This window comes from Suillus plorans, assembly GCF_016647745.1.
Source record: "Suillus plorans strain S12 chromosome Unknown HD556scaffold_70, whole genome shotgun sequence".
Lineage (NCBI taxonomy): Eukaryota > Fungi > Basidiomycota > Agaricomycetes > Boletales > Suillaceae > Suillus > Suillus plorans.
The window spans coordinates 212,193-226,973 of NW_024537454.1; the positions used below are offsets into that span (position 1 = coordinate 212,193).

The 14,781-nt window shown below is 48.2% G+C and overlaps 6 protein-coding genes across 6 annotated transcripts; 4 read left to right on the plus strand and 2 right to left on the minus strand.

Annotated features, from left to right (window-relative positions):
* Positions 1–444: 444 nt before the first annotated feature.
* HD556DRAFT_1276525 (uncharacterized protein) lies at positions 445–2,642 on the plus strand. Its single transcript, XM_041299238.1, has 3 exons — positions 445–772; positions 823–1,285; positions 1,336–2,642. Exons 1-3 carry the CDS (start codon positions 556–558, stop codon positions 2,504–2,506), a joined length of 1,851 nt encoding a protein of 616 aa, XP_041155527.1. The 5' UTR covers positions 445–555; the 3' UTR covers positions 2,507–2,642.
* Positions 2,643–2,926: 284 nt separating this feature from the next.
* Positions 2,927–4,831, plus strand: HD556DRAFT_1245518 (vacuolar amino acid transporter 5; the record flags this gene model as incomplete). The annotated part of the gene is made up of 10 exons (XM_041298542.1): positions 2,927–3,098; positions 3,153–3,172; positions 3,227–3,438; positions 3,487–3,692; positions 3,758–3,903; positions 3,952–4,086; positions 4,142–4,445; positions 4,509–4,579; positions 4,637–4,725; positions 4,777–4,831. 10 exons carry the CDS (start codon positions 2,927–2,929, stop codon positions 4,829–4,831), a joined length of 1,410 nt encoding a protein of 469 aa, XP_041155528.1.
* A 522-nt stretch (positions 4,832–5,353) lies between these two features.
* Positions 5,354–8,032, plus strand: HD556DRAFT_1245514 (uncharacterized protein; the record flags this gene model as incomplete). The annotated part of the gene is made up of 4 exons (XM_041298540.1): positions 5,354–5,559; positions 5,706–5,843; positions 5,895–7,290; positions 7,352–8,032. The coding sequence occupies 4 exons, from the start codon at positions 5,354–5,356 to the stop codon at positions 8,030–8,032; spliced, it is 2,421 nt and encodes an 806-aa protein (XP_041155529.1).
* A 256-nt stretch (positions 8,033–8,288) lies between these two features.
* On the plus strand, positions 8,289–9,233 carry HD556DRAFT_1405043 (HRDC-like protein). Its single transcript, XM_041303953.1, has 5 exons — positions 8,289–8,401; positions 8,452–8,533; positions 8,582–8,659; positions 8,715–8,813; positions 8,869–9,233. Exons 1-5 carry the CDS (start codon positions 8,332–8,334, stop codon positions 8,942–8,944), a joined length of 405 nt encoding a protein of 134 aa, XP_041155530.1. The 5' UTR covers positions 8,289–8,331; the 3' UTR covers positions 8,945–9,233.
* Positions 9,234–9,450: 217 nt separating this feature from the next.
* On the minus strand, positions 9,451–12,103 carry HD556DRAFT_1405047 (pseudouridine synthase). Its single transcript, XM_041303954.1, has 10 exons — positions 11,999–12,103; positions 11,513–11,943; positions 11,268–11,361; positions 11,057–11,209; positions 10,975–11,006; positions 10,577–10,922; positions 10,449–10,526; positions 10,283–10,348; positions 9,998–10,233; positions 9,451–9,945 (listed from the first exon to the last, which is right to left on the minus strand). Exons 1-10 carry the CDS (start codon positions 12,041–12,043, stop codon positions 9,699–9,701), a joined length of 1,728 nt encoding a protein of 575 aa, XP_041155531.1. The 5' UTR covers positions 12,044–12,103; the 3' UTR covers positions 9,451–9,698.
* On the minus strand, positions 12,104–14,484 carry HD556DRAFT_1405052 (uncharacterized protein). The gene is made up of 5 exons (XM_041303955.1): positions 14,396–14,484; positions 13,825–14,345; positions 13,517–13,768; positions 13,171–13,453; positions 12,104–13,115 (listed from the first exon to the last, which is right to left on the minus strand). Exons 2-5 carry the CDS (start codon positions 14,101–14,103, stop codon positions 12,268–12,270), a joined length of 1,662 nt encoding a protein of 553 aa, XP_041155532.1. The 5' UTR covers positions 14,104–14,345; positions 14,396–14,484; the 3' UTR covers positions 12,104–12,267.
* Positions 14,485–14,781: the final 297 nt, after the last annotated feature.

Consider the following 14,781-nt stretch of genomic DNA (forward strand, 5'->3'; position numbering starts at 1 on the left):
GTGCAAGACTAGATATGTTTTTTAAACCTGATCATCACTGTCCGTTAGAACATAGAATGTCATCCCGAGCTGAGCGTTGAACGTTGACTCTCTGAGTCAGAGCAGTACCTCAAATTTGGGTAAAACATGTTTGGACATAGCCAAGGCTTAAACTTTAAGACTCCGTTGATCTGGCAGTACTTAGAGTGTAGGGACTGTATTGCTTGGCTTACTAAATAATTTAACATATTAAAAGTGCGCTGCGTACCGCACCTTTACTAGCTCTACCGGAATACTAGTTGGTTGGTTGAATTAATATCGGTGCACTAGCACGGCTACAATTCAATTTTTGAAAAAAAAAACAGATATTTACTGACAAAGAATTACATAAGAGCAAGAGATAAAAATCAATATCACGTGCCTAAACAGACGTGTGTTGTTGTGAGTTATTTGGCTGTAGTTGAGATTGCAGATCATCGAGTTCCGTTTTTCCTTCCAATCGTTACAATCTTTTATGCTCTTCCAGTCACGTCTGTAAACCGGGTAACATACTCAGCGAACCTTATAACTACTATCATGGGATTTTTGAAGAAATTCTTTTCGATTGGGAGCAAGAAGTCAAAGAGACAAGAATTGGCACATCATGATCTTGAATCCCTGGCCTCAATTCCCAAGCACCTGCAGCCGACGCGAGAGGAGGATGCCGAGGCGGCAGTAAGCCGACTTCTGCGCTCCTCTTCTGCGCGTTTTCCTGTTGAATCAGGTTTGAATTATGCATCACTTCCACCTCTCCGTAAGTGAATTACAATCAATATCTTTCTTGAATACTTATATCTTCCTTAGCTCATCCAATTAACGATGTTCTTCCGGCACCGAATGCATCTACGGCTACCCTCGGCAGTGTTTCCAAACGCAGCTCTTACACAGTAACTGTACACGGTCGCACAGTTCACAGCCGCACTGAGTTCCCGAATGCATACCCTCCCATGGACAGTTTTTCAACTCCGAGACGGAATTTAAACGACTCTCCACGACGTCGCTCTAAAAGCGTACCCATCACCCCCCGCGATCAGAACCGTCTTCTTCGTCTTCGTCAGGACCCATCCGTCGCTAGCTTGCTCAATGTATATGATGATAATGGGTGCCTAGACTCTCACGTATTCTCCAATACCCCACCTGTCGCAGGAGGCAGGGGGCCTCTGCGAAGACGTCGCACTGGCTCAACCTTTCGACAGCTATTGACCAACCCATCTAGTCCCGAGCTCTACGACAACAGTGATATTGAATGGGCTGAGAGTGTCCTATGGTAAGCGGCATTCTAACTTATTAATGCGTCACTTTCTGAAGATCTGCTAGTGAAACAAATGATAATTCTTGTACATCTTCTCTCGAACTCAAAACACCTCGCGAACCCCTTTTCATGTCCTCCCACCTCAACCACGCTCACCACAACATCACACTCTCTACTGAAGGCGATACCTCTGTACCAAATCAACCCACATTCTCCTCTCTTGATGTGGAGCTCAGCGTCTCCACTGAAACCACGCGTCACGTCAATTCACCTTATGGGAATCCAATGTCTCACCAACGTGCATCACAGATATTTGGGTTTCTCGCTGACAAGAAAAAGATTTCTGAAGAGCGCCCCTCGAAGTTGCCGACACGAAAAGTTACTCCTCCCTTGCACATCATGCTGGATCTGGCATCCAACAACGTTCAACCCCCTCTCAGCGATACCCAATCATCTGAATCCACCCATGCCGAAACTATTTCACAGCTCGTATTTCCCTCTTCACAATTTATGCATGCTGCACCAGCTCTAGATGAGTTACCGCATCACATTGTACACTCAGAGTCCGAACCCGTCATTATCAACCATACTGGCCGGAGCAGTAGCAGTGGACAAAGCAGTCAAGGTCCTCGCGGCCCACGTGCTTTTACCAAGATACCCTCGCGATCCAAGTCGAATCCCAGCCCGTGGCTGCAGGATGATCTGCAATCTTTCATCAAGGCTGAAGGCACTTCTTCTAGACCTGCTTTTGGAGAGAAATTAAATGAGGGTGTTAGATATCCGGGCTTCACTGCCGTCGTCAGCGGAGACGCAGCCTCTTTAATCCCTGCATCCTCACGTCCGCGCTCATCTCAGCGCTCCAAAATTATTGATCGCAATCATAATAGCCAGGTTCCCATCTTTGCACGCAACGGATCGCTACTTGATGCTTTCGCAAGTGTGCCATCTCTTGCAAAGGATAAATCTCAAGTTGAGGTTTCTTCATCTGCTCATATGCCTTGGCACGATAAAGAGAACGACATGGTATCTCAGCTTCCCCAACCAAAGACACCCCTACGACCCCTTGGTTTCCGTCCACCGTACTTGCAGGATAAACCCTCGCCTGCATCATCATCGGAGTTGTCCCCCACGGGGAAGCAAATTATGACGAATTTACGATACCAGCGGATGCAGGCACGTCAGAAGGAACGACAGACGGGTCGCTTGGGAAGCAGTCATAGTCGTATTCGGTATTGATGACTTCTGTTTTGTTTTGCATCGTGTTATCTTTGTTTTTCAAAGCTTTGATATGGTTTTCGCTTTTGTCTGGACTCTGTAGTGGTCATGATATATATACCTCATTATGAATCTCTGAATCTCAAAAGTATACAAGTAAATCCGCGCACCACAAGGCATTTCATTAGTAAAACAAATTACCACATATGGAAAGTAGTCACATCTTCCATGGCCACGTGAGTTAAGAGGCTGCCTCGTGGAGGAGTCTTGTGTTTACCGCTCTCCCACACGCTGGCTTGGTTTATCTACTCCCTGACTAGTACCTGGTTCAGCTCTGTGCAGACCAGCCGTGTGTTATCCAACCCCATTCGCAGCGGATACTCGACTCCTGCTGCCATTTCAAGTTCCGAGTCCTTAGACCTAGACTTAGATTCATACGAGATGGTGCTGAAATACGGAGCAGTGCTCACAACTGCGGCTGACGCAACCGTAGGTGATAGCGAGAGCAGCGCCCTCCTTGCAGGGGAAGCTGCCCCTTCAGTAAGACAGAAGGAAGGTCATGCGAGCATGCTGAGTTCCGTGAGCAACCTCTCAAATACAATCATTGGCAGTGGTGAGTGCTTTCGTTAAATGTATAGTTTCTTGGAATTGACTAGTTTGTGTGCAGGCATGCTCACCTTCCCTTTGGTAAGGTTCCGCAGACCTGTAGGGAGTTTTCATGGGTTCATTTGATGTCATCAGGCTATGGCATCTTCTGGTATCATACCAGGAATCCTCACATGTGTATTCTCTGGTTGTATTGCCGCCTTCGGTTTGTATCTGCTGTCGTTATCGGCTAGATACGCCCCGCATAGAAGCAGCTCCTTTTTTGCGGTTGCACAGCTTACATTCCCGCAAGCTGCCATATTCTTCGATGCTGCGATAGCCATCAAGTGTTTCGGAGTATCTATCAGGTGAGCGTTTTTTTAGCTTATTATTTTGGTGATGCTAACGGCATTCAGCTATCTCATCATTATCAAGTCACTCATACCCAATGTTGTGGCATCGTTATACCATGATTTGACTTCGCCGAACACCAATCCGCCCGCGTGGGCCCTATCAGGTCGGAATTGGATCACAATCATTATGTTCATTCTCGTCCCTCTTGCTTTCTTTCGCCGTTTGGATAGCCTTAGATACGCGAGTTACGTCGTCCTATTTTCCGTCGGTGAGCTCAAACCCACAGTATCATGCATTGAGACGGGTGATTAAATCTGCGTGCACGCAACCCAGTGTACCTCTTGACCATTGTCATTACATGTTACTTTAATCCTTTAGAAGGTACAGCTCCAGCTGGCGATGTCCATCTCATCCACTTCACACCAAACTTCATCTCGACGTTCCCTGTACAAGTTTTTGCGTTCACGTGTGCCCAAAATGTATGGCTATTCTCTGTGCCATGACGATTAACTCAATAGTTCTTCTAGTTGTTTCCTATCTTCAACGAACTGAAGACGAACTCGCGACAGCGCATGAATATTGTTATTGGGACTTCTATTGGGTCTGCCATCATGGTGTATGAGGCCATCGCTCTCTTTGGCTATTTGACCTTTGGTTCCAAAGTGAATCATTATTTTTTGCTTTTGCATCATGTATATACTAATGATTTTCATCAAGGTCGGTGCTAATATCATCGCCATGTATCCCTCAACATCGTTATTCATCGCTATTGGGCAGTTGGCCATCGTCGTGCTTATCATGTTCTCGTATCCCCTGCAAGTACAGCCTTGCAGGAATTGCTTGGACAAGATTTTCCACGTAGGAGCCCCTATCAAGGTTTCCGATAGTAATAATGACGATGAAATTGTCGACGAGGATCATGCCGTTGCCGACATGTCCCCTTTGAAACACACCCTGCTGACCGCTGCTATTACCGGTTTCGGTTTCCTTGTTGCGTATTTCGTTGATAACCTTGAAATGGGTAGGTTGTCTTGGCCGATGTCGAGAAATTGACCGTTTTGAATTCAAAATTTGCCCTACACAGTGCTCTCCTTTGTTGGCGCTATTGGATCTACTACTATTTCGTTTATTCTTCCCGGGCTCCTCTTCTGGAAGGTGAGTATCTGACTTCCTATGCTTCTCGGAACCGCCGCTAAGGACCATGCGTTTCAGATCTCTCGAGATGATCCTAGTGTGAGCAGAGCGCTCAACAGAGCTGCCCTCGCTTTAGCAGGGTATGGGTGCTGTGTGTTTGTGTTCTGGTACGTAACGTTGTGCATGTACTGCTGTGGGATTTTAAATCGTTTCAATAGTTTGGGTTACAACATCTACCGAATTTTTAATCCCTTAGGAATTTCCTCCCATTGATGGAATATCCTGTACAAATATACGTACATGTACATTTTATTGAAAATATAATTTGCATAACGATGTGGACTCTGGAAGCGCCTTACATACAATATGCTGTGGAGCTTGGGGTCGTGGGAAGAGGTGGATTGGGCTTGGGATTTTTGGACCCATTAGACTTTCATCCTGAACACCTACGCTCCCCTAGACCACCAGATGCCTCCAATCTTCTTGTCCTGACCTTTTCTTTAGACAGGTCCTTAATTTCAGTGTACGACACCGACAAACCATTTACTGTTCAAAGTCTTCTCATGTCGTTTCGTGAGTCGTCTCCCCAGATCCCTTTGAAGTAATTTGTGAATGAGTTTCTGAATGCTGACCATGATAATTGCATTCGTTGCTGTACTTTGCCATTCAGAGCCACTATCAACCCCTTCCTTCTCAGCATCTCCTACGCCCTATATATCCTGCTCTTCATCACCATCTCCTTCATTGTCCCACACATCTTCCAGTTCTCAGCTAGACTCGAGTCTCGCACCAAGCATGACTTCAACATCACCCCCTCTTGCTGAACCAGCAAATGTCCAGTCGCCGTCGCGCTCTGATTCTGATACTTTTGCAGAGTTGGAGGGCGCTAGCAGCCTCCTTGCCGACGTCGATCCTCAGATTATCGAAGCCCTCAAAAGTAAAGATAGGATATACGTCCTGAAGCTCGGTGAGCAGATGGAGAGTTTAATCAATGACCGAAGGTGCGTCTTTTTGTTTGTTCGTCGTGCATGGGGTTGTTACGTCGCGATGTGCGACATAGTGCTGCGTGCTCATGCGGCACAGCTATTTCTACAGCCCTTTTTGACGTTGAATTAATTTTGATGTGCTGACGGCTTTTTAGCTCTAGGCCTCGGCTTGATCTGATGCCTGCTACATCATATCAGCGCCTTTTGGTGCACAGATGCTCTGCCTACTATAAGTTGTTGCCAGAGACTGAGCCTGTATCGAAGACGATTAGCGTCCTTCTTTCAGCGGATAGTAAAATGTTCGTATATCTCTACATCATAGTATCATAACTCATTCTGGTCAAATATAGCCCCAACCGTCGCATAGCGGCCCTTGTTCCTGCTCAGCCTTCGACTCACCCAACTATCAAGATCATGCGGCGATCTACTACTGACCGTGGTCGGTCAAAACCACACTCACAGGCCGGTTCAATTGCTGGAGAAGATCCTGAGCTCTCCGATGTAGAGCCATCCGAATCTGGAAGCCAGGGTGGCCGAAGTAATGCTACTGGCAGTAGCAAGAAGCATAAGACGATCGCAGAACGTGAGGCCGCGTATAATGAAGCACGTTCACGCATCTTTATGGATTTCGAGGAGAGAGAGAAAGGCAAGGAGAAAGATTTGAGCGCTAGCTCCTCGACGATCAGCCTTACTTCCGGTTCCGTAACAAGTGCTGGGGAGACCAGTAGTACCGGCGACGTTGATGTTGAATCTATCAGCTCCCCTACTACGGAGAGCGAGTGGTCTGGACCTGCTCGCGATAAAAGGGACAGCAAGCGCTCAAACGGGTCCACGCGAAGCCTGCGATCGAGCGCCCCTGTATTTAATGTTTGTGGTTCAAGTAGCTCCCGAGGGTCAAGAGCGCCATCACCATCGTCTTTCAAATACCCCACCCTGTATGAACCGTCCCCGGCGGCTCCCCCGTACGATGGAGCCCAACCTGCTGTACAACCTGGTTACGTGAATCCTTACATGTACGCATACCCTCAGCCACCACCTACCTCAAGCTATATTCCTGGTTATCCTTACTACGCCCCTTATCCGTACCCTCACCCGCAAGCTCCAATGCATGTGCCCGACAACTCAGCAGCGCATGGGGCAATGGAGGCGTATCCCTCTCCACAACATGTCACGCATCCAAGTGTCTACGTACCGTATGCATGGTCACCCGCTCAGCAACAACAGGCACTTCCTCATCCTCCCATACAACATACGGCGCAGCAACCTTCTCCTCCATCAGTCGCGCCACAGGCGTCGCAGTATTCTACTTTTACGCCTCCTGTGCCACCTTATGGACCATACCCCATGTCCATACCCGGCTACTTTCCCCAACCTCCTCACATTCCACACGTACAAACCTCACCTCCCACTGCTCAGAACCATGGACACTATCCGGGTAATGGATACATGAATAGTACTGGGGGCAACGACGCCATACCCTCGAATCGGTCTTATCCTGGCGACTTGACTCACTCACCTTCGATGGGTCCCAAGCCTCGTGGAGCTCCTCCTGCGCGTAGCGCTTGGAGTTATGGTCCAGGAGTGGGTATGGGCGGCTTCGGTATGAACAATGTGGGCAGCCGTCCTGGTGGTGGTGAGGTGGTAGGCCCACGCCTGAGCTCATCGGTTAGTAGAAGACCTTCTGGTAACTCAAACACAAGCGCTTGTGGCAGGATATCAACAGGTGACGAAGCATCGTCAACAGCCGTGAGTTATTTGACATGGCTCCGCCCTTTACTCTGTTGTTGACCTACTTTCCCTATTGTAGTCATCTTCAACGACTTCATCCTCTTCACGAAGGACATTCACGTCAACCTCATCTCAACATCCTTTACCCGCAAGACCTGATTGGGCCGTCGGCTTGAAACCTCAACCTACACTCCACGCTACCCATCCTCGGCATCACGATCACTCGATGAATTCCCGAACCATGTCTCCCGCTAGGAACAATTCCCAGCGCGGTCATCAAAATCCATCTGTCTCACTTCAACCCACAGATTTCCCTCCCCTGTCGTCAATGTCCCCCACGCCTGAGAAGCGTATACCGGCTGTTGCAGGTGTCTGGACGAACTCATCATCGACTCGATCCATTCTCATGCCGGGCAGTAACACTTCACACGGAAATGCACTCACCAATCATTCCAACGCGCATTCTAATGTGACAGGCACTCCCTGTAATACCCGACTTGAGGACACAGACGGGGGATTCGAGAGGCCGCCGCCGAAGGCAAATGTAGAGTTATTCAATCCAAAGGGTGTTTGGAAACCTGGGGGGCCTCAGAGCCGTAGTCCACCAGGGGGCTCACAGGACAAGGACAAGATCGAGAAGCTACGCGGTGAGGCTGTTGCCAATGCCATTTTGGTTGACAAGATGGCGATGGTATCAGTGGAAGATAATGATTCTGGTTCAAACGTGCCGAAAGTTTCCCCTGTTGCTCTTGCGACTTAGGACTTAGGTGTGTTCAATCTTTACCCAGCTCGAAGTCGACCTAACGCGCTTTCAGTGATGCCGCCCACATGATGTGTCTATTGTTTTGCGCTAGCTAAGTCTGCACGTCGTTGCTATCGTTGCATGTATTCGCACACAGGGAATCGGAAGTTGTTTTCACTAGATATATTACAAAAATGTGTAAACATATAATACAAGTCCTTTTTGCCCATGAGTTTTGTTTGTATCTGCTTACGCGTATTATTTTCGGAGGTCTTTGCCAAACAAATTGCTCAAACACTTAGTAGCGGTGGCTGAACATGACCACCCGACTACGCCACAGGCCTCAACTAGAGGATGAAGATGCTTCTGCGCTTAAGCTCGGGGCAGGTATGCTTTCTTCCGTCTTCCGTAACGGTGGTTCTCAACCTACTTGACAGAGTTCAACAATGCTGGTTGCTTACTGATATCCGAGGTCAAGTATTTGTTGGAAAATAGGGACAAGGATGCACCAGACACTGCGTATGACTTCTAGTTCTTCTCATCGTCCAATCCCTTATCCCTTGCCAGTGTATATAATAAGACCCTCGAATATGTGAAGACATTCGCGAAATTCAACACCACCGATTCCGCCAGTGCGGTGCGAGAGTCAGTTTCAGTTATTATTGATACCCTCTACTCGCCGTGGCTGACTTTACCTTAGAACCCTTCGACGCGAACCCGCATTGACGCAATTTGAAACCGCTCAAATCGCCAATTTATGTCCTGTCGATGCTGAGGAGGCAAAGAGTGTTATCCCAAGGTAATGCATCAGTTCTTTATTTGTTTATAACGAAATACTGAACATTCTTGTGCAGTTTAGTAAAGATTGAGGATGATAGATTGCAAGCATTACTCGACGAGATACAGTCGATGAGGAAGTTCCAGTCTTGAATGATATCGGTCGTTGCTATGTTGTCCGACGTTCATAGCTGGCGCTGCTTTCCTGACTTGTCGTCGTCGACTTGCTCCGGTACTTTGACACCCTCAAAGTACATGCACGTCCAGCTTCTATCTGTGGGTTTCACATCATGGGACTGAGTAAAGAATATTATTACTGCCCTTTGTGCGTCATTCAGGTACTAGTTCTATGAGAACCATTATGCATTGCTGCAGCATTTTCATCATGCGAATATCTGCTTCATAAAAACTAACAAGCCTGGAACAATATCAACGACAGTGCTAGTCAGTTTATGGTCTGGGATTAAGTCAGCACTGTCGCTTTCCTCTCTCTATGGGGTTTGGAATGCTACAAGGGGTCTGAAACACTGGCAGGACATACCCATTGATGTAATCTATCTGGACACTTTGATGTCAAGTTATGTGGCCACTGGCATGCTCATTTGCAAAGTGTACGCTTCCGGAAGTGCTGCTGCTCAATCCAGCAGATCGTTAGGGAAGCCAGCTTATGTACATCCCAGCAAGGCGGCTGCTTGCTCGTCAACTGGTTACAGACCATGTTGGTCGTTCACCGTCGACGGCTGTCGCAAAGTGGAATTTGGGAACGATTGCAACAGGCATTAGGAAATATGTAAAACAGATTCCGTCCTCTGACACATTCATCGCATCCGCCAATTTGTCTCCACCATCTCGCATAATGTACATCGACTATGCACTAATCTTGCAAGATGGGAAACACAGCTACTACTTAGCCTTCCATGTCCTCCAGGCGGGATTTATTGAGTTTGCTCTCTGTCTCCTCGTCGTCTTCGATAGTCGGGGTACCTTGTTTATCAGGGAAACTCGTCAAGTCAAACTTTCTCTTCTCCTTGAATGGATTCTCTCTCTTATCTCCCTTCTTTATAACGGCAGCCGCAGGAATGATACCTTTCGGGTTCAAATACAACAAATCATCACCTCCATATGAGTCGATTGAGCGCATCCACGCATCAAACCTGTTTCTCTTCATCAGTTTAAGTGGCAATGAACACAGTCAAAGGTACCCACACCCCGTCGCGGTCCTCAATGCACCGCATATTGTCATAAATAAAGGTTTGTTTAAATGCATCGATAGACTCTCGGTGTTTTTCAAAATCAATTTTAGGTCGGTAATCTGGATGGGAGGGCTCGAGCTTCTCGTTGATCGAAGTAACTTTCTTGTTATACGAGTCAAATATTGGGTACTCTAGCAAGAGACCAAGAGCAGGCATCTTTGGGATCATGACAATGCGCGGCCCGTATAGCTGCGAGACCGGTTAGTTCGTGGTTGCATCAGGTGACATAGAAGCTAACTTCGTCGATGACTTGACTTGGTGTACTTGTCCTACAAGACAAGACAAGAGCGGACATCATTTTGCGCTGCGACCAATTTGTCATCGTATCACTGCTACCAAAGTACAGACGCTTACGATCTAAATAAAATGAATAAGAGCGGCCTTTTCAGTGAAAACCAACTCACCTGATGCAACATAAAGCTCTGCCCATGGAAGAGGACACTTATCCACTCAGTGTCTCCATAGACCGCAGGGTCAGATATCTATCGAGATGCTGTCAGAGGTTAAACTAATAACAAGCTCTCCAGCCTACCTCAATTTTCCACATATGCCGCTGATTACTGCGATCTCCAAACTCGCGTCCAACAGTAAAGTTATGGAAGTTATGCGTCCCTTCGAACTTATTTGCAGTCCGACGGATGAGCTCTACCTGATCTGAACTTATCCTCCACGAGCGCTTGCGTAGGAGATCATCCATAGGGGTGGAAGAATGAGATTCAGGTGCACTCCAGAAGGAATGAGCGGAAGAATCTAGAGGGACAATGCCCTGCATGGACTGTGCGTGTTTTTCATATGCACGCTGAAATCCTGACCCAGGCTTTGGAGGTATAAGGAGATACGACGGGAAGAAGTATGTGTACTTGCGGCTGTCGCAAGACCTGAGAGAAAGCTTGTGAAATGAACTACGTGAAATGACTCTCGTGAACCCACATGCGAGCGTTAAATGAATTTTGCACGCGGACCTGAACCACTGCAAAGTTAATTCCTGCCTTGAAAAGGATAGAATGCATACGGAGCCCCAAACACGAATCTCTTGTGGGAGTTCTTCGTTTACACGTGCCACCCAGTCTGTCACCCCAGGAATCGCGGTGATCAGTTTCATAGACACCAGGTTGCCAGCTGCGTGGACTCCTGCGTCGGTGCGTGCAGCCCGCCCTAGATTTACCTGGAAATATGAATGCCTCTGAGCAACACATCATGACATGCCCCTGTAAGTGTCATACCTTCACGGGGTCGTCTGCATTGTCTGATGAGACTGCTCCGGCACGCACGAGTGCGTCGAACAGGACACCTTCGATCGTCCGTACGTCGGGTTGTCTGTCATCACGCACGCATGTTGAGCAGTTCAGGGATAGCAGAAGGATAGGAGAAAGATATGAATGTTTCCCTAGTAGGACAGAGATAGAAGACAAGAAAAGAAACCGCCGAGAAACTGAGGGTGAAAGAGAAAATCCAAAATTCAGCGTACATTTGCATTCCATTGCATCCTGTCCCGCAGAACCCGATAAGCAATGCGCTCTGTTTCTTAGGCAGGCGCGGGACTCTAGGGCTCTGCTCCTCACCCTCTTTTTCACCATCCTTATCTTGGTCACGCGTCCCACGTCTGCGTCCCTTGTTCTTCGTATCTTTGGCCTTTCCCCGCCTAGACTTCGCCCAGCCCGCTGCATCCCGCTTTCCCTGTTTCGTATCAGCGGCGGGAGTGTCGGAAGGACCTTCATGTTCGGTTGCATCTAATGTCTTCTCGGGCTCCTCATGTTCAATCCTCGCACGTTTGAAGGACTCTGAGATCCCTGCTTGCACTTCGGTGATTGGTCGTTTGGCAGGGGGAGAGTGTGACTGCTCTGAGTCCTGCAGGTCATAGTACATGGCGTGTATGTTCCTTCTACGCAATGCCTTTGACTGTTGGTGTAAGGATTGTGAATCAGTTAGCCAGAAAACAGACCGGTGAACGTACCAATAGTGGTGCCCGATGGATGGTGTACTGAAAAAGTCTCCACATATAATCGAATTCGAATTTTAGAATATGCCAATTATGGTGATCGTAAAGTTACTTGGAATATGCACAAGAAAAACAACTTATAAACAAGGGAAGAGTACTCGTTCATTCTCATAAAGATTAATATCTAAACATAACAAGGAGAAGATACAGTATGGTCTAATGATGGTCTGTAAATATGTAGATGTAAATTGCAATTTATCCGCTTCAGATACAAAACGTTTCCATCACGCTTGCCTACATAGGTGTACCACCTGCTCCTCGCACCGCCTATAGTTATTCACGAGGCCATCATATACCTTGGTCACCTCATCTTTCGGAGTTGCAACCAGCTTCATCCTCTCCACTTGACCCGTTTCCATTATCATCTCCTCAAAGCTCCCACTCGTGTCCCCAACTTGCGCCTTCCACCACGCAAACTTGGCAAGCATTGCGCCTCCCGTCCCCGCAGCCTCCTTGCTCTCTGCAACGTAAACACGCATCCCGAACACGTCAGCTGCAAGTTGCCGGATCGTCTGATTTGCCGATGAACCACCAGTAACAATCAGCCGCTGCAGCGGCGGCGAGTGCACTGGAAGAATGGCAGCAATGCGTGATTTGATGCTGAGGAATTGGCTCTCGAGGATCGCACGTGCGTGCTTTGAGGCATCTGGCTTTAGTCCGTGCACTAGTCGTGGTGCCTCAGTATCTTTGCATTGAAATATGAATTCGCCCTGAACTCCTGCAGGAATGATCTCGGGGAGGGGAAAGTAGAATCCCATGAACCCAGAGTTACCATGTGGCGACTGCTCTACGAGCTCGTTGTACCGTGCCCAGTCTGTGCCAGCACAGCGGTCACGGATTTGCTCTCGTGCAAGAGCACCGTTCTTGTAGCAAAGCATCGCAATCTGTGCACCAAGAGTTGTAGGGTGCGAGAGGAGGTGCGAAGTAGTGAAACGGGCGGGGGGCAAGTCGGCAGGGGGAATGCTCAACAGAAGTGTTGTGCTCGTGCCTAGGGACAGGATTGCATCACCAGGTGCTGAAAGGGCAACGACGGTCGCAGGGTTATCACCCGTGAACGGTGCAATTATGCAATCTATAGATGACACAGATGAGAAATATTGCCAACCAATGAAGAATGAGATGCAGACCTGGGTTGAATCCCCAGCGCTCAACCCACCACCGAGAGATGCGTCCAAGAATGGTACCGCCGACCACAGGCTCAGGGCCAATTTTAGCACGTAATTCGGGACCGCCGCATGCCTCAAGGAGTGCATAGTCCCACTTACATGTGAGTACGTTCATCAGGTTCATCCCGCTCGCGTCGGAGACCTCGATCGGAGCGATATGCCCAAGGAACAGTGAAGGGATGAATGACGAGACAAGAGATATGCGCGCAGAGTCACGGTAAGCGGCGGTTTTGAGGCGACGGATCTTCGTAGAGTAAGAATTGGTGTTCAATCATTGGACACTGGTAATGAAGTATGCATTACGCACTCGGGCAATCTGGGGTCCTGTGAACCGCTCATAAGCTCTGCTTCCTGTGAGATCTGCAAGTATCTGTGGGCCACCGACAGCGGCCTCAAGTTCACGGCAGTCCTTGGTCGTCGAAGAGTCCTGCCAGATGGGTGCATTGGGCAGTGCAAATGCATAGGGTGCGAGATGGCCCGGGTCAGCCAGCGAGCGCTTGGGATCCATCATCGCAAGGGCTTTCTCGGCCCCCTCAGACCAGTATACCGAACCATGTTGCTGGACTCACGTATGAATTATTAGGCTCACCTCGCATTAAAACTGTATACACCCACTTGTCCAGCACCAGATATACTGGTAATAGCACTGAGGTCAACGCCAGTATTTTTAATGCGCTGCATGACGAGGTCGATGGCCTCGAGCCACATGAGCACCGGGCTCGTAACCTCACCTTCATCTGGACCATTGACTGTACCATTCGTTGTGCCATAAGTGGGAAGGTCTCGATCGAAATGCACGGCGCTCTCGTGCACGATGAAAGCATCCTCCGCGATCACGATTGCCTTTAGCTGTTGAGTGGACAAGTCAAAGCCCAGGAAAAGTGGAGGAGACATCGTCCGGTACTGGTCTGGGATGAAATGGGAAAGTCAGTGTCAACATTTGGCGGACGTTTTATTGACAGCGGGGAATTTAGATGGTCCGTGTGCAAAACTATCAGACCATGAGTATAGCCATGGAACCACTAGTAAGTTCGGATCCATCGCAGTGTACGTCAACTGCCAGTGGGTTGACCCGGGTGGGCCGAACACAATGATCACATTTCAATGTGGGAGGTTTTCGCAGTAGTATGAGTACGCTATGAAATTCATTGAATAACATTGATATTAGATTGTTCGGGGGACCTGCCTTGTCTTTGGTAGTTGCTCCAATTCAGAATGTGATCCCATGAGCTTCACTAGGCGAGTTGTGTTCCTGCTGTGATTGATTTCACGAACACGTGACTAATGCGAGTTTACGTACATCTGCACACAAGCCTTATGTAATATGCCCAGGCGGGCGGAGTTTGAAAGAACAAGCGCGTCAGTGACTAAAAACCTAATTACTCACGCCTACTCGCAGCTCAGTAAGTATGCTACACCGCCGAAATATCCTACACTAATAAACCCCTGATCTAGCCGCATCTGACGTGTTGCGCATCACATCACTTTTAAATTTGCGTGCACTGACTTTGAAACGTTTGACACGAGTAATGATGTTCAATTCCAAATTGAGTCGGTGAGTGCTAGTGAGAT